Source organism: Micromonas pusilla, assembly GCF_000151265.4.
Source record: "Micromonas pusilla CCMP1545 genomic scaffold MICPUCscaffold_14, whole genome shotgun sequence".
NCBI classification, from domain to species: Eukaryota; Viridiplantae; Chlorophyta; class Mamiellophyceae; order Mamiellales; family Mamiellaceae; genus Micromonas; species Micromonas pusilla.
This window is the reverse complement of record NW_003315895.1, coordinates 839895-859862: the sequence shown is the minus strand read 5'-3', so window position 1 is coordinate 859862 and position 19968 is coordinate 839895. Positions and strand designations below refer to the sequence as shown.

The 19968-nt window shown below is 66.7% G+C and overlaps 10 protein-coding genes and 1 pseudogene across 11 annotated transcripts; 4 read left to right on the top strand and 7 right to left on the bottom strand.

Annotated features, from left to right (window-relative positions):
• Positions 1-577: 577 nt before the first annotated feature.
• Positions 578-1606, bottom strand: MICPUCDRAFT_42868 (uncharacterized protein; the record flags this gene model as incomplete). The annotated part of the gene is made up of 3 exons (XM_003063304.1): positions 578-793; positions 975-1345; positions 1546-1606. 3 exons carry the CDS (start codon positions 1604-1606, stop codon positions 578-580), a joined length of 648 nt encoding a protein of 215 aa, XP_003063350.1.
• A 217-nt stretch (positions 1607-1823) lies between these two features.
• On the top strand, positions 1824-2910 carry MICPUCDRAFT_53312 (uncharacterized protein; the record flags this gene model as incomplete). The annotated part of the gene is made up of 2 exons (XM_003063497.1): positions 1824-2521; positions 2757-2910. 2 exons carry the CDS (start codon positions 1824-1826, stop codon positions 2908-2910), a joined length of 852 nt encoding a protein of 283 aa, XP_003063543.1.
• A 176-nt stretch (positions 2911-3086) lies between these two features.
• Positions 3087-4149, top strand: PDI (annotated as a pseudogene). The gene has a single exon. A coding segment is annotated over exon 1 (666 nt).
• Positions 4112-7787, bottom strand: MICPUCDRAFT_45949 (uncharacterized protein). Its single transcript, XM_003063303.1, has 3 exons — positions 6793-7787; positions 4507-6632; positions 4112-4313 (listed from the first exon to the last, which is right to left on the bottom strand). Exons 1-3 carry the CDS (start codon positions 7760-7762, stop codon positions 4185-4187), a joined length of 3225 nt encoding a protein of 1074 aa, XP_003063349.1. The 5' UTR covers positions 7763-7787; the 3' UTR covers positions 4112-4184.
• Positions 7788-8146: 359 nt separating this feature from the next.
• SSIIA (glycosyltransferase family 5 protein) lies at positions 8147-10116 on the bottom strand (the record flags this gene model as incomplete). The annotated part of the gene is made up of 2 exons (XM_003063302.1): positions 8580-10116; positions 8147-8353 (listed from the first exon to the last, which is right to left on the bottom strand). Coding segments are annotated over exons 1-2 (1728 nt in total), but the record flags the coding sequence as incomplete, so codon positions are not given.
• A 1994-nt stretch (positions 10117-12110) lies between these two features.
• Positions 12111-13365, top strand: MICPUCDRAFT_36464 (uncharacterized protein; the record flags this gene model as incomplete). Its single annotated transcript, XM_003063496.1, has 2 exons — positions 12111-12940; positions 13149-13365. 2 exons carry the CDS (start codon positions 12111-12113, stop codon positions 13363-13365), a joined length of 1047 nt encoding a protein of 348 aa, XP_003063542.1.
• Positions 13366-13577: 212 nt separating this feature from the next.
• On the bottom strand, positions 13578-14546 carry MICPUCDRAFT_53306 (uncharacterized protein; the record flags this gene model as incomplete). Its single annotated transcript, XM_003063301.1, has 2 exons — positions 13578-14163; positions 14524-14546. 2 exons carry the CDS (start codon positions 14544-14546, stop codon positions 13578-13580), a joined length of 609 nt encoding a protein of 202 aa, XP_003063347.1.
• A 121-nt stretch (positions 14547-14667) lies between these two features.
• On the bottom strand, positions 14668-15030 carry MICPUCDRAFT_53305 (uncharacterized protein; the record flags this gene model as incomplete). The annotated part of the gene is made up of 1 exon (XM_003063300.1): positions 14668-15030. One exon carries the CDS (start codon positions 15028-15030, stop codon positions 14668-14670), a length of 363 nt encoding a protein of 120 aa, XP_003063346.1.
• Positions 15031-15146: 116 nt separating this feature from the next.
• MICPUCDRAFT_53304 (uncharacterized protein) lies at positions 15147-16277 on the bottom strand (the record flags this gene model as incomplete). Its single annotated transcript, XM_003063299.1, has 3 exons — positions 15147-15325; positions 15445-15751; positions 15939-16277. 3 exons carry the CDS (start codon positions 16275-16277, stop codon positions 15147-15149), a joined length of 825 nt encoding a protein of 274 aa, XP_003063345.1.
• A 439-nt stretch (positions 16278-16716) lies between these two features.
• MICPUCDRAFT_5590 (uncharacterized protein) lies at positions 16717-17678 on the bottom strand (the record flags this gene model as incomplete). The annotated part of the gene is made up of 3 exons (XM_003063298.1): positions 16717-16804; positions 16981-17117; positions 17238-17678. Coding segments are annotated over 3 exons (666 nt in total), but the record flags the coding sequence as incomplete, so codon positions are not given.
• A 362-nt stretch (positions 17679-18040) lies between these two features.
• MICPUCDRAFT_48890 (uncharacterized protein) lies at positions 18041-19901 on the top strand. Its single transcript, XM_003063495.1, has 4 exons — positions 18041-18654; positions 18856-19072; positions 19298-19504; positions 19652-19901. The coding sequence occupies exons 1-4, from the start codon at positions 18089-18091 to the stop codon at positions 19769-19771; spliced, it is 1110 nt and encodes a 369-aa protein (XP_003063541.1). The 5' UTR covers positions 18041-18088; the 3' UTR covers positions 19772-19901.
• The last annotated feature ends 67 nt before the right edge of the window (positions 19902-19968 follow it).

Below are 19968 nucleotides of genomic sequence, written 5' to 3'. Positions count from 1 at the left end.
CCGCCGCCCGTGGATGAGACGGAGTTCGAGGGGAAACTCCGACGGTTCCACGAGTCCAGGGGCGGTCACCTCAAGATCCCGGTGTTTTGTCGCGGCCCGTTGGACCTCGCGAAGGTGTTCAACGAGGTGAGGAAGAGGGACGGGTACGAGGAGGTGTGCCGGCACAAGCGGTGGATGGACGTCTGTCGGACGCTGGGGAAAAATCTCAGCGGGCAGACGAGCGCGGGGTTCCAGATGCGAAGGAACTACGAGACGTGTCTGTTGGAGTACGAGAAGCACTGCAGAGAAGCGCAGGAGGAGTTCGAAGCGGGAGGAGGAGGAGGAGGAGGAGGAGGCGGCGCGGACGAGAACATGGAGGTCTGACGGACGGGCGAGGTCTCGCGACGATGAGGCGTCTATTTACGGCGACGCGACGCGACGCGACGTATACACGAATGAAACGAGAACCCGTCGACCCGCCCACCTTAATTAAAAACAACGCTACTACGCTATCATGAGCACCCCCCTCCCCCCTCTTCCATCTATCATCGCATCGTAACCAACTCGTTCACCGATCCCGCGCCGACCTCGCTCTTCTTCACTCCTCGACGTCGAGGTAATCGTCGCACGGGTACCCCGCCAGCTTGCGCACGTCCACGACGACCATCCCGGCGCGCCGCGCGCTCTCCATCCCGAGCTCCGCGTCCTCGTACGCGACGCACCTCGTCGGATCCACGCCGAGCTTCTTCGCCGCGAGCAGATACAGATCCGGCGCGGGCTTCCCAAACTCCACGTCCTCGCACGTGACGACGTGCTGGAACAGACCTAAGGGTCGTTCCATACGAGCGAACGTCGGGGTGGAGTCGAAAGGCGTCAGACGGAGTTGAAAGGCGTCGAGGTGTGTCGGGATTGAAAGCGTGGAGTGGGCGGAGAGAGACGACGGCAAAAGTCCTTAAGGATCGGCGTTCACCACGCCGACGGGGTCGTATGGGAACCAGTGTATAGAACGCGCCTAAGACGCCGTGCCCGTCGAGGTGCGCGCGGACGGTATCCCGCACGCCGCTCGACGCGACCGCGACGGGTATCCCCGCGGCGACCGCATCGCGCGCGATCTGCGCCACGGGCTCGATGAGCGCCGGGCCGTGTTTCATGATGTCATCCGCGAGTTCTTTGCATCGCGCCGCCATCGCGTCGAGGTCCGGCGACGTCCCTTGCTCTTCGGAGAGGATGCGGAAGATCTCTCGAATGGGCACGCCGGCGAGGTCGTAGAACTGCTTCTTCGACATGGTCATTCCGACCTCCTCGCACGTCTTGCGGTCCGCGAGGTAGAACGCGCCCATCGTGTCCACGAGCGTCCCGTCGCAGTCTGGAGAGAGAGAAAGTAGATCATGAGGAGAGGAGAGTCGCGGGACGGAGGGACGGACGGGGGTCAGCGGCGCGCGCGACGAAACCGGGCACGCGTTATTCGTGAACACGGGATAATAAGCGCTCCGTGCCGGGACGGATGACGACGACGGACGAAAACGCGTCGCGACGGGACGGAGGTTCCTCCCACGGCGGACGCACCGAAGACGAGCGCCGCGGGGGCGTCGACGCCGCCGAACGACGTCGCGGTGAGTTCGGGCATCGTGTCGCGCGCGCGTTCGGAGCGCGTCCACGTCTGCGTGCGCGCGGCGCGGCGGTGTGTCAATAAAGCGTCGTCCCAGAGGGGATATTCCTCGCCACTCGTTTATTTTTTATTTTTGGAACAGCAGAGAAAAGTGCGCCCTTTTCGGATGGATGGACGGCGGCCGGCGCGCGCGGTCGCCACACCCCGACGCGCGCGCGCACGACGCGCCGTCGCCATGGGCGCGCCCACCCGCGGCGGCAGCACGCCCGCGGAGCGCCGAGCCGCGAAGCAGCGCGCGCGGAGGGAGCGCAAGAGCAACGCGTCGCCCGCGACGGCGGCGGCGCGCGGGGGCGCGCCGTCGTCGTCGTCGAAAAAGAAAAAGGTGCCGAGTGACGACGACGACGACGAGCGCGACGACGAGAAGAAGCGCGCGCGCGTCGACCCGCCGCGCGACGCCGTCGCGACGGCCTCGGACGACGACGCCTCGGACGACGACGACGCGCGCGCCGGATCTCGTCGTTCTCCCGCGGGGCCCGCGGCCGCCGTCGTGCCTCGGACGGGCGCGTTCGGTTCGTACGGACGAAGCGACGGAGGCATGAGCGTCGAGGACGACGAGTGGGCGACGTCCGCGCGCACCTGGCGCGCGCTCGCGCCGCACCTCAGCGCGTACATCGCGAAGAAAGTCTGGGCGCCGTTCTACTACGACGGCACCGCGGGGATTCGCATGCGAGAGGCTGGGTTCCGTCGCGTCGTGCACACGAAGGATGACTTTTTTAAACGCGTCAACGACCGCGCGTTCGTGAAGTCTCTCGCCGCGGTGATCGATAACCCGCCGTACACGGGGAAGGGCGTGAAAGAGCGCGTGATCGCGGCGTTAGTGCGCGCGGACGTGCCCTTCTGTCTGTTGCTGCCCATCGGGGTGCTGCACGCGCAGTTCGTCAGGCGCGTCCCATAATTCATCTCGCGCCGGTCCCCGTACGACCGGACCGCGTCGGCGTCGTGAACTTCATTCCTTACTGTAAGGACTTCGCTTCCCGTCGCGTCTCTCCGCCCAGGGTCCCTCGCTTTCAAAGCCCGACCCTATGACGCCTTTCGACTCCGCCGCCTGACGCCTTTCGACTCCACCCCGACGTTCGCTTCGCGTGGACCCTCGACCCTCGACCCTCAGGGAGCTGCTCGACGCGGACAAAGTCCAGACGTTGATTCCGCGGCGGTGCCGCGTGAACAAGGCTGGCGGGAGAGAGATCCCGTTCAAGTACCTCGTGTGGCTGTGTTACAAGATGGAGTTGGAGAGGGACTTGGTCTTGATGCCGGACGAGTGAGAAGGACGGAGACGCGTCGCGATATAGTGTATGCCCTCCCTTTTTAGTAGATGTGATAGGCACAGCAACGTAGCACCGCAGCAGGTATTTATGTTAGCACCTCGCTGCGCTGCGTTCGCGTTTCGTCCGTCAAATAAAACTTCGGATCCCTTCCTTCCTCGGATCACACCAGATCTGACGCGATCACGGGGTCCCTCCCCGGCGCCATCGCGATGGCCTCCCTCCGTGTCTCGGGCGCCCTCCTGGCGCTCATCTTCGCCGCGCTCGTCTCGCTCGCCTCCGCGAGCAAGGGCGTCGTGCAGGCGGGCGACGGCAACTTCGATCGCGTCGTCCTCGGCAGCGGCAAGAACGCGTTCGTCAAGTTCCTCGCGCCGTGGTGAGGCCACTGCAAGTCGATGAAGCCGGACTGGGACAAGCTGGGAGGACACTACGCCGACCACCCATCCGTGCTCATCGTCGACGTGGACTGCACCGCGGACGGACAGGGCACCTGCCAGCGCATGGGCGTGCAGGGGTACCCCACCATCAAGTACTTCATGAGCGGGGACAAGAAAGGGAAGGATTACAAGCAGGGGCGCGACTTCAGCTCGCTCAAGAGCTTCGCCGAGTCCAAGCTCAACAAGCCGGTGTGCGACGCCGCCACGAAGAAGGGCTGCGCGAAGAACGAGATCGCGTTCATCGAGAAGCACGAGGGCAAGAGCGTGGAAGCGCTCAAGGAGATCGCAAATCAGAAAGCCGACGAGCTCAAGGAGATTCGCAAGGCGCGCTCCGAAGCCGAGAGCGAGCTCAAGCGGAAGCAACGCGAGTGGAAGAAGCAGGAGGGCGCCATCAACAAGGCCACCAACATCCTCAAGCAGATGCAGAAGACCGCCGCGTAATATGATATGATAGCGCGCGCGCGCGTCGATCGGAGGAGGAAAGATGATCTGAGGGGCTCGTCGTCGCGTCGACGGGCGCCCGCGGTACGACTACTAGAAATATTCGCCCGTCGGCTTCATCGAAGCGCCGGCGTCGCGACGGGAACGGCGTAGGAGACCGATGTGAACCCCCGCCCATAAAGTCGAGCAGCCACTCGACCGGGGCGGAGGGCGATGGAGTCTCGACGAATGCGCCTCCCGCGCGATCAGACCGGACGCGGCCGGCGAGCGAACGAGCGAACGAGCGAACGAGCTCGCTTAGAAGACGGACGCGACGACGACGTCATGTTGTCGTACAGTAAGGAAAAAACGTCTACCAAAATCCAATCCGCTACTACCGTAACGACTGCCTTCGGGTCAGCTCGCGCCTCCTCCTTTCGCCGCCTTCTTCGCCGCCTCCTCCGCTTTCTCCGCTTTCTCCTCCGCGATCTCCCGCCGTCGCACCTCCGCGTGCGCGATCATCGCGTTCAGCAACCCCTGCTGCGCCTGAGGGTCGTTCCATACAAAGCGACGTCGGGGCGGAGTTCAAAGGCGTCAGCTGTAGTTGAAAGGCGTCGAGGGCGGGGATTGAAAGCGAGGGACCCTGGGCGGAGAGACACGCCGGGAGAGAAAGTCCTTAAGGATCGGCGTTCACCACGCCGACGGGGTTGTACGGGGACCAGTGTAAGATAGAACGCACCTGATCCATCCCCCCCGTCATCGCGTTGAACCTCCCGGGATCGCCCGCGCTCGCGCCTCGCATCGTCTCCTCGAACGCCACAAACGCGTCGACGTCGTCCATCGGGCTCGTCACGCACTCGTCGTCCGTGAGCATCCCGTCGTCGTCGCTGTCGTCGTCGTCGTCGTCGCCCCCTCTGGGGTCGAACTGCCCAAACTTGCGCGCTTTCATCGCGAGCGCTCGCAGCGCTTCCTCGTCGAGAGGTTCTTTTTCATCCTCCGGGTCGTCGTCGCCGCCGTCGCCGAGGTCTTCGTCGACGTACTCGCCCTCGTCGTCCGTGTCGCCGCCGCCCCAGAACCCGTGCCCGCGGTAGTCGTTCTCCTCCATATCCTTCCTCTCCGTCATCTGCGTCTTCAGATCATCGAGTAACGCCACGAGCACGGACGTTATCGACCCCAACCCTTGCGCCACCGCGGGCGGCATCGCCTCCGCGGGCGCGCGCAACAGCGCCGTCAGCCCCAACGCGCACACCTTCTTGTCGTGCTCGCGCTTGTGATGTTTTCGCTTCCCGTTCGGCGTGCGCGCGCTGAGCATGGCGAACCACGCGGACAGCGCGTCGTTCGTCTTGCCGTTCTTCTCGAGCGTGCGAAGCGTCAACGGCGCGTCGTAGTACAGGCAGTTGGCGACGACTTGGATCAGCAAATCCTTGAGATACTTCCCCTTGCACCTCGGCAGTCGCTCGAGCGCGACGGCGAGGTACCCCGGGACGACGTCATCCACGCGCCCGCGGCAGTTTTGCAGCACGCACTCCATGAGCTTCGGCGCGGGGAGGCACTCCGGCTCGGGGAACTCGTTCGCGAGGATCACCGTGCCGCACAGGCGCAGGACGTCGTCGCGATACCGCGGCGCCGCGAGAAAATGCTCGGTGCCTCTGGAGATGTAGTTATCCAGAGGCACGAGCACGTTCTCGAAGTATTGGATCCCCCAGCTCTCGAGCGCGTCGAACATGATCGGCCACAGCTCCCACATCGCGGGCGTCACGGTCGGGGAGTAGTAGGTGATGTACGAGCAAATCTCCAAAATTTCCTCGTACACGTCGTACCCCTCTTGCGTCAGCATCTTCCTCAGAATCGGCATCAGCGTCGGCTCTATTTGTCCGTACAAGTGCGGCAGCGTCGATATCGACTCCAATATCGTCGCGATCGCGCGCAGGCACCCCACGCACGCGAGCGCGCCGTTCATGTCGTCGTCGTCCTTGTCGTCCTGCGAGTTGGTCAGCTTCCAAAACGCGGCGGCGAGATTTTGCGCGAGGCCGAGGGCGTACGGCGCAATGTCCTCTCCAAACTTTTCGACGATCGTCTCGAGCGTGAACACCAGGTCCTCGCTCTCGACCTCGTTCATGAGCTTGAAGAACTCATCCAGGAGCTGCGGGAGGATAGGTTTCAGCTGCTCGATGTCCTCCGCCGCCTCCACGAACGACCCGAGCGCGGTCGTGGCGTCGACCTTCACGGGGAGTTGATCGTCCTTCAACGCGGCGACGACGCCGCCGAAGAGCGCGAGAAAGTTGGCGGGGTTTTGGAACTCGATCTCCGCGTACACCCCCGCGCACCAGCACGCTTTCGCGCGGACGTGCGGGAACGGCGACGCGAAACACGGCGCGACGTGCGCCATGAGCATGGGCTCGATCTGTTCCTTGTACCCCGTCATCGACTTGAGCTTATCTTGCAGCGACCCGATGGCGTGCAACGCCGCGCCGAGCTCGGGGTGCGGCGTCGCCGCGGGTCCGTTCGCGCGCGTCGCCTCCGCGTACCGCGCGAAGATCTGCATCAGGAACCCCATCACCTTGGGCAGGTTCTCTTTCGATCGACACCGGCACAGCTCGACGATGAAGTTCACGGCGGCGGTGCGCGGCGAGTACATCTCCTCTATGATGTCGTACCCTTTCCGTACCACCTCGTTCGGGTCTGTGTCCCAGAGCTCTTGGTCGGCCGCGTTGTGGCACAGCTGCGGGAACGCGATCTGGAACACGATATCGTCGAGCAGCGGCCGCATCATCTTGTACGTGTTCGACCCCGTCAGCGCGGTGGTGAGGTACTGCAGCGCGAGGTTTATTATCCTATCCGGGAGGAACCCGCCGGCGGGTAAGACTGAGAGCCGTTCCATACGAGCGAACGTCGGGGTGGAGTTCAAAGGCGTCAGTTGAAGTTGAAAGGCGTCGAGGTGTGTCGGGATTTAAAGCGAGGGGTGATGGGCGGAGAGATGCGCCGGGAAGTAAAGTCCTTAAGGATCGGCGTTCACCGCGCCGACGCGGTCGTATGGGAACCAGTGTATAGAACGCGCCTGACAGCAACCGAACGTACGACTCCAAGAACGCGCACGAGCAGTCGCGCTTGAACGCCTCCGCGAACGGCTTGTGCTCCGGCTTGCACTGCTTCGGGTTGCCGTACCGCTGGAACATCCTGTTCGCGACGTGAAGCGCCCACTTCTTCGCTTTCCACCACGGGAAGTGTTTCCGCTCCGCCGGATCCGCGGGCTGTCCTCTCTCCGGCACGGGCATCACGATGATGGCGTGCATGCATTGTATCCACGCGCCGTACACGTCCCCGCGCATCAGCGCGTCCGGGATGTCCAAGTACGTCGCGCTCCAGTACGTCTTCACGATCGCTTTGACGAGGAGCGCGAGCTGCGCGTCTTCGCGTTTGTCTTCCATCGCGAGGAGCGACTGCAGCATCTGAAGCAGGCGAGGAAACGCGGCGTTGATCACCGGCGTCAGCGCGAGGCGCTCGTCCTTGTCCTTGTACTCGTACTTCCTGCACAAGACCGAGATCACGGTCACCGCGCCGTATACGCGCGGGACGTCGTCCGTGGCGAGGTATCCCACGAGCGTCTCCAGGAGGTTCGGCCATCGCTCGGGGAAGTCCGCGTTCGCGATCACCTTCACGCACTCGTTCAGCTGCGACCGCACGATCTCGGGGCTCTGTATCAGCGCCTCGAGGACGTTCGCGCGCACGGTCGCCTTGTCCTCCTCGTGCAGACGCGCGGCGTCCTCGCGTCGCGGGTCCCACCCCTTCTTGATGAGGTTCTTCAGGTTGATCGTCGCGGACTGACGCATGGACGCGTCAGCCTGCGGCGCGGTCGCCACTTGCATGAGCACGACGACGTGCGACTTGGCGTACGCGTGCTGCGTGAGGTACTGCTCCGCCTGGTGCCGCGTGTGTTCGTCCGCGCTGAGGGTCGCCTGCAGGACCTGCACGACCTGGTCGATTTGCGTCGCCATGTCGAACGTGCCGAGGGCGCGCCGCCCCGCCGCCGCCGAATCAATCTGGGTGCGCCGACTTTTTTTTGGCAGGGAATACCGCACGGGTGAACACGGCGAAGCGTGTACGCGTAGTATTGTACGTACGCGGCGAATCGTATGAGCAATTAGTTTGTAACGAATTTCTCTCTTGCCTGATGTGAAAATAATATGTTTTCGCCCTTCCTCTCTCCGCTCCGAGAGCGTCGGTCACCACGAGTACTTCGCCTCGATGAGCTTCTCTTCGTACTTCTCCGCCGCGAGCTCCCACGACAGGTCCTGCTCCATCCCTCGCGTCTGAATCTTCTGGAAATCCGCCGCGTTGTTTCTGAACGTTCCGATCGCGTACCCGACCGCCTCCTGAAACTTCGCCTCGGACGCCTCGTCGAACTGCCACCCCGTGCCGGTGTCGTTCTTCGGGTTGAAAGGGATCACCGTCTCTCGCAACCCGCCGACGGCGTGCACGACCGGGACGGTGCCGTATCTCATCGCGTACAGCTGGTTCAGCCCGCACGGTTCAAACCGAGACGGCATCAGCAGGATGTCGCACCCCGCGGTGATGCGATGCGCCATCTCGACGCTGAGGGTGGAGGGTCCGTACGAAAAAGCGACGTCGGGGCGGAGTTGAAAGGCGTCAGAAGCGGAGTTGAAAGGCGTCGCGGGCGGAGATTGAAACCGAGGAAACCGAGGGGTGCGCGGCGAAGAGAAACATACGCCGGGTAAGAAAGGAAAGTCCTTAAGGATCGGCGTTCACCACGCCGACGCGGTCGTACGGGGACCGGCGTGAATGAATCAGAACGCGCCTGAAGCCGACCCAGCACCGGCACCGCTCGCGGTTGTTGTTTTCCAAATTCTTCAGAAGCTCCTCGAGGTCCTCGCGGCCGCTGCCGAGCATGACGAGCTGGACGTCCTGGCCCATGAGCCACGGCGCGATCTCCGTGATCAGGTCGACGCCCTTCTGGTGATCGAGCCTTCCGATGAACCCCAGGACCGGGACGTCGTCGCGTTCCGGCAAGCCGAATTGCCGCTGCAACGCCGCCTTACACAGCTTCTTCCCGCCCATGAGCCCCTCCGCGGTCGGCTCGTAGCGCGAGTAGCCGTCTTTGTCCAGGTGCTCGTCCTTCTCCGGGGACCACTCGTCGAGATCGATCCCGTTGACGACCCCGGTGAGCTTCTCGCCAAACTCGCGGAGCAACGGCGCGAGGCCCCAGCCGCCGGCGTCGGTGGTGATCTCCCACGCGTATCCGCTGGAGACGGCGATGACCTTCGTCGCCAACCTCAAGCCCGCCTGCATCGTGTTCATGCACTCGCCTCCGAACGGATCGTCCAGGAAGAAGTGGTCTTTGTAGTCCGCGGGAAGGCCGAGCTTGTCGAACTCGACGAGAGGGCCTCGGCCCTGAAACGCCATGTTGTGAATGACGAAGACGGACCGCGCGAACTCAAACTTGCCGTGATCGCGGTAAAACGCCTGCAGCATCACGGGCAGCAACGCGGTGTGCCAGTCGTTCGCGAGGAAGACCAAGTCGCTGTCGCCGTACGGCGTGTCGCCCTCCGGCCCGCACTTGACGTGCCACACCGCCTCGATCGCAGCCTGACACAGCATCGCGTTCCGGAAGTTGGCCTCCTCGCGGTCGCCCGCGTAGATGTCGCCGGCGACGGCGTGATACGCCACGTGATCCACGAAGACGTAGTCCACGTCGTTTTTGTACATGTGAAAGTAGCCAACCTCCGTGTTGGCGCCCATGATGTTGTAGTGCACGCGCACGGACGTGTCGAAGACGCCCTGGTAGTCTTTGTAGCGCGGCATGACGACCATGACGCGGTGCCCGCGGCGTCGCAGCGCCTTCGGAAGCGCCGCGGCGACGTCGCCCAAGCCGCCCGTCTTGGCGAACGGCGCGCATTCGGACGCGACGACGACGATGTTGAGCTTCTCCTTGCACAGCAACACCTCCTCGACGGTGTTGATCCCCGCGGCGGCAGTGCCGGCGACCGTGCCGGCGACCGTGCCGGCGACCGTGCCGGCGACCCCTCCACCCAGACCGGGCGGGGGTTCGATGATACCCGGAATCAAAACCGTGGGCTCCACCATCGGCGTCGGCAACGCCGCCGCGATGTCCGCCGCGCTCTGCGCCGCGTCCAGGTCCGGCGGCGGCGTCAGATCCGGCGGCGCGAACGACGGCGGCGGCGTGATCACCCCGGGCGGCGGCGGCGTCACGACCGCCGCCGACGGCACCGGCGGCGGCGGCGGCGGCGCGGGCGGCGGCATCGCCGCCGCCGGCGGATCGAACCGCGGCGGCGGCGGCGCGACGATCGACGGCATTGGCGGCGGCGCGGGCGGCGGCCGCATCGGCACCGGCTGCGCCGGCGGTCTCGCGGGCGCGGGCGCGGGTATCGATGCCGCGGCGACGTGCGCGGGCGGCGCCGCCGCCGTCATCGGCGGCGGCGGCGGCGGCGCGGGCGGTTCCACCCACGGCAACGCGTCCGGCTGCACGGGCGGGCCTTGCCCCGGGACGTACCGCGGTTCCGGGTACGCCACCTCCTCACGCGCGAGGTCCTCGAGCGTCCTCGCGCCGCCCTGCACCGGCGCCACGCCCGGAACGGGCACGGGCGCGTTGCCCGGCACCGGCGGCGCCTTCGGCGGCGCGTGCGGTTTGTACGCCTGCTGCATCTTCTCCGCGCTCCCGCCCGGGTTGAGCGGCTTGTTCCCGCGCTCGAGCGGGTTCACCGGCTTCCACGACCCCGTCGGAACCGATCCCGTCGTCGTCGGCGTCGGTGGCTCGTACGCGACGGGTTGCCTCGCGTCGACGGGTTTCGGCGGCGCCGGCGCCGGCGGCGGCGGCGCTGCGCTCAGGCGCGGCTGCGGCGGCGGCGCCGGCGGCGCCGCGGGTTCGGGCGCCGCGACGGGAGCCGCTTCTTGTGACATCGGTTGTTGTTGGTGTTGCTGCTGCTCCACCGGCGCGGGCGGCGGCGCGGCGGGTTGTTGTTGCTGCTGCTGCTCCACCGGCGCGGGCGGCGGCGCGGCGGGTTGTTGTTGTTGCTGCTGCTCCACCGGCGCGGGCGGCGGCGGCGGCGACACGACTGGATTTTGCGGCTCGGGTTTCGCCGTCCGCTCGATCTGCGGCATAAACCCGGCGCGCTGCGGCGGTTTCATCATCGTCGCCGGCGGCGGCCCCGTCTCCTCCGGCGGTTTGATCACCGGGATGAATTTCCCCGTCTCCATGTCCGGCCGCGCGGCGCCTCGAGCTTCGTGCCAGATCGAATCGTCGTCGTCGTCGTCGTCCCTCTTCAGGTTCCCGTGCCCGAGCGCGCGGTTCCGCACGACGCGCTCCGGCGGCGGCGGCGGCACCGGGACGACCGCGTTGGCGGACCCGTGCGGCGCGCCCATCGCGGCGCCGCGAGCGGCGGTCTTGGTCTTGCGGAGGTGTTCGCTGAGCTCCGTCTGCAGCGCTTTTCTGTGCGCGAGCTTATCTCGCAGCATCTGCTGCTTTTCCTTCAGGCGCTCTCGCATGGCGGCCACGTCTACGTCGCCTCCCGTGGGGGAGTCGGTGGAGACGCGCGCGGCGACGTCCCCGCGCTGGTGCGGCGCCGAGGAGCTCTCCTCCGCGGCGGCGCCTGGGCGCGTTCTCGGCGCGGGGACGGGCGCGACGACGGCGGCGGCGTCCAGCGCCGGCGGAGGATCTCGCTGACGATGATTGTCGTCGTCGCGTCGGCGCGTCGTTCCGGTGTTAACCCTGACTCCGGACCCTGACGATTGTCGCGCGCCGCGGGCGGAGCGCGTGACGTCGCGGCGCGACGACGCGCTCGCGCCGCCGCGGCCGCTCGTCGACGGCGCGATCGCGGGGAGGATCCGCATCGTTCCGGACGCGCTCATGGCCCCCGCGACGGTCGCCTCGCGTCGGTCCTCGCGTCGATGTCAGATGCTTGATCTCAACGGAAAACCGAAAAAGATGACGGTCGCGCGCGATCGCGCCCCGCGCCGCGCGCGCGCGCAGACGCGCGCCTCTCGCGCGTCGATCGACGACGACGCGGCGACGCGCGTGCGCAGGGAAACGCCCGCGTGCGCGAGCTCGCGGTGGTCCTCTCTTCGCGCGGCGAGCGTGCTCCTCGCGCGCGCGATTCTGCCGTTCCGAGAAAAAGAGCCCTCCGAGTAATGCCAGCTCGGATTGCGCGATGGATTTCGGGTGAGTCATCGCAGGGCATAAACCAGGAATCAACGGTCTAATTGATCGTGGCTCGAACCTGAGGGGCGAGCGCCCCGTGGTTCCGGGAGAGGGAGAGGAGGGGATGGTGGACTCGCCACGTCGTCAGTTATTCGCGCGCGACGCGAACGATGTACGCCGCTCCCATCGCGACGGCGGCGGCGGCGACGACGACGACGACGACGCGCGTCGCGTCGTCGTCGCCCACCTCGCGCCGCGCGTTCGCGCCGCGCCTCCGCGCGCGCGGCGTCGCCGTCGCCGTCGCGGCGACGCCGTCGCCGTCGCGACGATCCTCGACGACTTCCGATCGGACTCGGCACGTCGTCGTCGCGTCGGCGACGAGAGGAGGAAAGGGAAGAGTCCGCGATGACGGCAGCGTGGACACCTCCGGGTTCAGCAACGAGACGAAGATGCGGTCGGAAGCGCAGGCGCCGTTCCGCACCGCGCGCATGTTCCTCTTCGGCGCGTTCGCCGCGAACGCGACGCTCGGCCTCGGCATCGCGACGCTTCAGGCGGTCACGAAGGCGCTCGGCGCGCCGTCCGCGCCGCCGCTCGAGGACTCGCTGCAGAACATGGGCGTCGACCTCCTGTGCGCCGCGTTCTTCGCGTTCTTCTACAAGAAGGACGCGGAGGGGCGCGACAAGCAGATGGCGCGGATATCCCGCGAGGAACGCCTTGGCGCGCTGAAGTGCCAGCTCGGCGGCGGAAGCGGCAAGCGCGTCTCCATGGCCCAACTCAGAGGGTTCTCGCGCGTCGTCATCGCCGCCGGGAGCGCGGAGCACTGCGTGGAGTCCGTGAACGCCGCGGAGGCTCACAGGGAGGAGCTGACGCGGCGAGGCGTGCTGCTCGTGCCGGTGGTGACGTCGGGAGACGCGTCGATTCTGCCGCCGCCGTCGGAGGACGACAGGCGGTTCCGCGCGGCGCCGATCAAGGCGCGTTCTAGTATCATCACACTGCTGTGGTCCCCATACGACCGCGTTCGCGTGGTGAACGCCGATCCTTAAGGACTTTCGTACTTCCCGGCGGGCGCATTTCTCCGCCCACCACCCACCCCTCGTTTTCAATCCCGACGCACACACCTCGACGCCTCTCGACTTCATCAACTGACGCCTCACGACTCCGCCCCGACGTTCGTCGCTCTCTTCGCGCGGACCGAACGACCCCAAGAGCGAAAAATGGATCGCGTGGATCGACGAGCAAAAGGGCGACGCGAACGTCGCCGCGGACGTCGGCGTGTACGTCGGTCTGCGAATGGACGGCAGAGTGCGGAGCAGCGGCACGGGCGTGCCGCCGTGGGCGCGGTTCGCCGCGGAGCTCCCGCCGACGGACGGCGCGTGGGGCGGGGTGTTGGACGGGATGGACGGCCGCGTCGGCGTCGACACGTGATGACGTGGCGCTTCGTCGGCGTGACACGTGGCTCGCGGCGCTTCGTCGGCGTGACACGTGGCGCGCGTCGGAAGTGGGGATACCCTCGGCGTGACACGTGGCATAGAAAATGATACAGAGCGCGTCGAGCGTCGAGCGTCTTCGCGTCGTATGTTTTGGTTTTGGTTTTGGTTTCGCCGCGCCGCCGTCGCCTCCTCCCGGTCTCCTCATTGTCATCCCGAGAGCGCCCCCGGCGGCGGCCCGTCGTCCGGTTTCGGCCCTCGCGGCGGCCCGTCCGGTTTCGGCCCTCGCGGCGGCCCGTCCGGCCGAGGCCCCCGCGCGACGACGACGTCCCCGCCCCCGCCCGCGCCCTCCACCGGCGGCGTGACCCTCAGGGTCAGGTAGGCCGCGCTGCCGCCGTCGCAGCCGTTCATCGCGCGCAGCCGAACGACTTTCGTCCATCGGTCGTCGTCGAAAGAGGACGCGCCGCCGCCGCCGCCGCCGACGAACGCGGACGTCGCGCGGTCGACGAGCGACTCCGTCGCCGCCGCCGCGCCGCCGCCGGCGCCGAGCAGAAACGCGTCCCTCCAATCCGTCGCGCCGTAGCCGTCGGTCGCCTCCGCGAGTCTGTCCGCGGCCGCCGCCGCCGCCGCCGCATGGCGCGCTGCCGCGTCTCTGTCCCACTCCAACACCACGCGCGCGTTCTCTCCCTCGGCGCGATCGAGCGCGTTGCAGTACGCCTCGACGCTGCGGCCGACCGCCTGCGCGGGAGATCCGCCGTTCGGGACGTTCGCGTCGAGCGAGACGGTCAGGGCCGTTCTATACAAGCGAACGTCGGGGTGGAGTTGAAAGGCGTCAGTTGGCGTTGAAAGGCGCCGAGGGCGGGTATTGAAAGGGAGGGGTGGGCGGAGAGAGACGACGGCGAAAGTCCTTAAGGATCGGCGTTCACCACGCGAACGCGGTCGTATGGGGACCAGTGTATAGAACGCACCTCAGTCCGTCGCGAACATCACCATCAGCGCCGTTCTCACTCAAGACGTCGACGACGACCGGGCACGCGCACCCGCGCGTCGACGGGTCGACGCCCGCGCGAATCGACACGTCCGCGACGAACGCGTCCCCGCTCGCATCGAGCGCGTAGCCAGTCTCGGGCCCCGTCGCGAGCGCGTCGAGGCGCACGAGCGGACGCGACTTAGGGCCATTCCATACGAGCGAATGTCAGGGTGGCGTTGAAAGGCGTCAGGGGTGGAGTTCAAAGGCGTCGATGTGTGTCGGGATTGAAAGCGAGGGGTGGGTGCAGAGACGCGGCGGGAGAGAAAGTCCTTAAGGATCGGCGTTCACCACGCCGACGCGGTCGTATGGGGACCAGTGTGCGATAGAACGCGCCTTCACCGCGACGCGCCACGGGCCGAGCGCGTTCAGGGCCGCGCTGCCGCCCCACACGGCGTCCGCGGCGACCGCGCGCGCGGCGGACGAGGAGGCCAGCACGCCGAAGAGATTCAGAAACGCGGTTGCCACGTGGCGGTCCAGCGCGTACGCGTGTCCGACGTCGACGCGTCGACCTCGGCACTCGCTGCCGACCGGGATGAAGACGTGGCAGTGGGTGCCGGCCTCGACGACGATCCCGACGCGCGGCGCGAGTTTCGCGGCGTCGCCGTACTTGACCATGCCGTCGAGACCGCCCATGCCTGATGAGATTGAGATTGAGATTGTTTGTTTGTTGAGAACGGGCGCGTTGGTAGTAAGTCCTTAAGGATCGGCGTTCACGACGCCGACGCGGTCGTATGGGGACCGGTGTACTTTCATATGAACGCACCGTCGTTCCTCCCCGCGGTCATCAAGAGCGGCGTCGTCAGCCGATGCGCGCGCAGGGCGAACTGCTCCTCGCCGTACTCGATGTCTCCCACGGTGGGCGCGAGCGCGACGACGGCTTTGACGCGGCCGGGCATCGCGCGCTGCGCTTCTTCGGCGACGTAGATGGCTGCGGAGAGGAGGAGGGAGTGACGGGTAAACGGGAAAAAAGCACAGCCGTGCGCCGTCGACGGAAGCGTCGAACGAACGAACGAACGACTCGCCGAACCGTGCACGCAAAAGACGCACCCAGCGCGCCGCCGACGCTGAACCCCATCGTCGCCGCGCGAAACGGATCGATCGCGCCTCGCAGCGGCGCGAAGAACCCGTCGTCGCGCGTCTCCGACCGCCGCATGACTTGCGACAGCGCGTGCAGTAAAAAGCGTTGGTACCGCGGAAACAGCGTCCTCACGAACTGCGCGCCCGGAAGCAGCCCGCCCGCGATGGGCGCGTCCGCGCCGGCGCCGGAGAGCTCGCCCACGCGCGTCGGCGTGACGACCACGACGCCTCTGGACGCGAGGTGCGTCAGAAGCTTCGCGTTGTTCGACGCCCACGTCTCAGGGTCGTTCCACACGAGCGAACGTAGGGATGGCGTTCAAAGGCGTCAGCTGGAGTTGAAAGGCATCGAGGGCGGGGATTGAAAGCGAGGGACCCTGGGCGGAGAGACGCGCCGGCGAAAGTCCTTAAGGATCGGCGTTTACCCCGCCGACGCGGTCGTATGGGAACCAGTGTGCGGGACGCACCTCGAACCGGTACCCGTGCGTCGGGTGCGCGAACAGCACGCACGCGAGCTTCTCGCCGCCTCGCTCGCGCGCGGTACGCGTCGGCGACGTGGGGAAGTACACCGCGACCTCGCCGGGCTCGCCGCCGGTCGTGGGGACGCCGCCGTCGGTCGGAATCGCGGGAGGCGCGCGGAGGATCGCGACGCGCGCGACGGATACGTCGTGCGGGCCTTGTTCGGAGAAGTCAAGACGCCAGGCGTCGGCGTCTGCGGCGGCGTCGCTCGACGCGCGCGCGGTCGGCGCGGCGGCGAGGACGACGAGGCACGCGAGCGCGCGGCGCAGGACGACGCGGGGAGACATGACGCGTGCGCGCGGGGAAGGGGGGGGGGGGGAGTGCGTCGGCGCGGTCCGCGACGTCGTCGTTTCCTCTGTCGTCGTTTCGTTTCTAGGAGCTACAAACTTCTGTTCGTTCTGTTCAGTCCTCGGAGCGTCGAACGCTCGCCGCCGCCGGCGCGACCGCGGATCCTTTCGTCGCGTCTATCGGCTTCACGATCGCCACGGAAACGTCGTTCTCCTTCCCGACCGTCGACGTCGTCGTATTTTTCCGTCGCACGGCGGCGGCGGCGCGCCGACGCTTCGGCCGCTTCGCTTCCGCGTCCGCCGCCGCCGCCGCCGCCGCCGCAAGAACGCGCGTCCCCTCCCCTCCCTCCCTTCCCCGCCTCGCCGCGTCTTCCGCCGCCCTTCTCTCCCGCGCTCTCGCCTCCATCCGCGCGCGCCCCTCCCTCGCGTGCGCGGCGGACTTCTGATACGTCCACACCGCGTGGCACATGTCCGCGAACGAAAAGTCCGGCCACAACACGTCCGCGAAGCACAGCACCGCGTGTTTGCTGAGGGTCGTTTGATCGGCGGGCGACGCGGCGGGAAATGTTGTGATTGGTTAGTTAGTTGATGACGTGGACGTTTCATTGGACGAGAGCGACGGAGAGGGCGCCGGGAGAGAAAGTCCTCAAGGATCGGCGTGCACCGCGCCGACGCGGTCGTACGGGAACCAGTGTGAGATGACAGAACGCGCCTGATCCCCCAGAGCGTAAAGTCGGACAGTCGCGTCTCCCCGGACGTGCGCACGAGGAGGTCGACCGCGACGGTCGTCGACGTTCCGTCCTCCGCGCACGCGCCGCCGCGCATGCACCGCTCGAGCGTCTCCTCCGTCGCGGGCTCGAGGTCGAGGTCGAGGTCGAGGTCGTCGTCGCCGCCGCCGCCTCTTCCTCCGCGTCTCCGCGCCGCCGCCGCCGCCGCCGCCGCGTCCGACGCCGCGTTCACCGCGCCGACGACGTCCCCTCGCCCCGTGTACGCGAAGTACACGTCCAGCCTCGGCCCGTCGTGCGCCGCCGTCGCCGCCGTCACCCTCTCCGCGGCGTCCCTGACCCCCTTCGGCAGCGACGCGAGGTCGCCGAGCACGCGGACGCGGACGCGTCGCTCCGTCACCGCGGGGTGCGTCGCCAGATCGTCGAAGCGAGTCTCCGCGAGCGAAAACAGCGCGTCGAGCTCGTCTCGCGGCCGCGCGAAGTTCTCGCTCGAGAACGCGTAGACGCTCAGGACGCGCACGCCGAGGAGGTGGCACCAGCGCATGACGTCCACGAGCTTGTCCGCGCCCGCGCTGTGCCCGACGCCCGTTGGGAGCGACCGCGACGCGGCGAAGCGTCGGTTACCGTCCATCACGATCGCGACGTGTTCTGGGATCGGGCCGCGCGAGCGCAGCGCGGCGGCGACGAGATCGCGCGCCATCTCGCGGAGCTTCCTCCACGGCGCGAGCATCGCGTCGGGGAGGGAGGAGAAGAGCGCCGAGGGGAGGAGAGGCATGGGCGCGGACGGACGGCGCGCGATCGATCCTATGTCCCGTCGCGTCCCGTCGCGTCCTTCCGACCGCCTCGGCGCGCGCGGTTCGATCTGGCGCGAAGAAGGCACCTCCGCCGCTTCCGTCGTTCGTTCATCATCAAGTCTGTTCGCGCGCGGTCTGCTGGTCAACGATGGTATCGGCGTCGATTATGAAAGCTCTCTCAGCAGCAGAGTCCGACAGAAGCACTCAGACAGAATATCCTTCGCTCGTCATCATCACTCCGACGCGACGCCGCGCCCCGGCCCGTCGTCGCGCGCATATCGTCCTATCTATCATGCCCGCGCCGCCCCCGGTCGCCGCGTCCTCCTCCTCTCTCCTCCTGTCGCGCGTCCTCGCGCTGGATCCGATCGCGCTCCTCGCGTGCGCGCTCTTTCTCATGGGCGTCTACTTCGCCCTCGTCCTCGCCGCGGGCTCCTCCCCGCTCGCGCGCATCGTCCTCTTCAAGACGTCGCTCTTCGCGCGCTCGGTCCGCCATCTCGCGCTGTCGCGCGAGAAGAGCGGCTGGCCGAAGACGCGCCCGGACCCGGACGTCGTCGTCGCGGACGTCGCCCTATCGCCGCCGCGAGAGAAGCGCGTGATCTTCGTGCGTCACGGCGAGAGCACGTGGAACGAGGTCTTCAACCGAGGATTCGGGCCGGGCTTCCCGCTGCGGCTCGCGTGGGGGCTTCTCCACGAGGCCGCGGTGATTTTCTCGCGCGGCTCGTTCTTCGTGGACGCGCCGCTTTCGCACCGCGGGTACCGCCAGGCACGGGAGCTCAGAGCGTTCTTGAAGACGTACGAGCCGACGGGGGACGGGACGACGACGAACCCGGACGCCGCGGCGCTCCGCGGCGACGTCAGGCGCGTTCTGATTCACACCGGTCCCCGTACGACCGCGTCGGCGTGGTGAACGCCATTCCTTAAGGACTTTTCCCGGCGCATCTCTCCGCCCATCACCCCTCGCTTTCAATCCCGACACACCGCGTTGCCTTTCAACTCCGCTTCTGACGCCTTTGAACTCCACCCCGACGTTCGCTCGTATGGACAATTAATTACCCTCAGATCGATCCTCGTCGGGTCGAACCTCCGCCGCGCGGTCGCGACGATCGCGATCGGGTTCTGGGACCGCATCGCGCGCACGCGCGAGAAGATCATCGTGCACTCCGCGCTGCAGGAGATGGCGCGGAACGTCGACGCGTACGCCATCGCGCGGCGCGGCGAGGCGGTGCCGCTTGACGGCGTGGAGGCGAAGATCGGCGGCGGCGAGACGATGGATCAGGCGCGTTCTTTTTGTCATCTCACACTGGTCCCCGTACGACCGCGTTCGCGTGGTGAACGCCGATCCTTAAGGATTTTACTTCCCGAAAGGCGTTTCTCTCCGCCCACACCACGGTTTCAATCCCCGACAAACCTCGACGCCTTTTAACTCCGCTTCTGACGCACCCCTGAACTCCACCCCGACGCATGTCGCTTCGTACTGCGGACCCTCGACGCTACGCATCAGATTCCGTCGTGCGACGCGCGGAACAACGAGGGGAATAAGAAAGTCGATCGGTGCGGCAACGACGCGCTGCTCGAGTTCGCGGCGTGGGTCGTGGAGAACACGAAGGACGCTGACTGCGTCATCGTCGGCGGGCACTCGCTGTGGTTCAAGGAGTTTTTCAAGGCGTTTTTACCGCGGCGCTCGGACCACGTCGCGAAGAAGAAGAAGGTGAGACTGCTTCCCATACGACCCCGTTCGCGATGTGCACGCCGTTCCTTGAGGACTTTCCCCGTCGTCACTCTTCACCCGCGTTTCCCTTTCAACGTACGTTTGACCGGTAAGACGTTCGACTGACCGATCGCTTCACCCACGCAGATCGTCAACTGCGGCTGCGTCGGGTTCACGCTCCAGGCGGGGCGCGACGACGACGGGCGCGTCGCGTACAGGATCGATCCGAAGAGTGTCGACGTCATCTACGGCGGGTTCGCGAAGTGAGTGAGCGCAGGAGGAGGACGGGAGGGGGGTGGGGTGGATCGAACCGCGGCGGGCGCCCTGGCTCGAGGGGGCGCCTGGAATTTATTCTGATGAGCGAGCGTTGCAACGAAAAGCGAAACGCGTCGCGTCGAGTTGTCGCGTCGTCGACGTCAGCGGATAATAACCCGACTCAACAACAGACAGAATCACAACGCGTC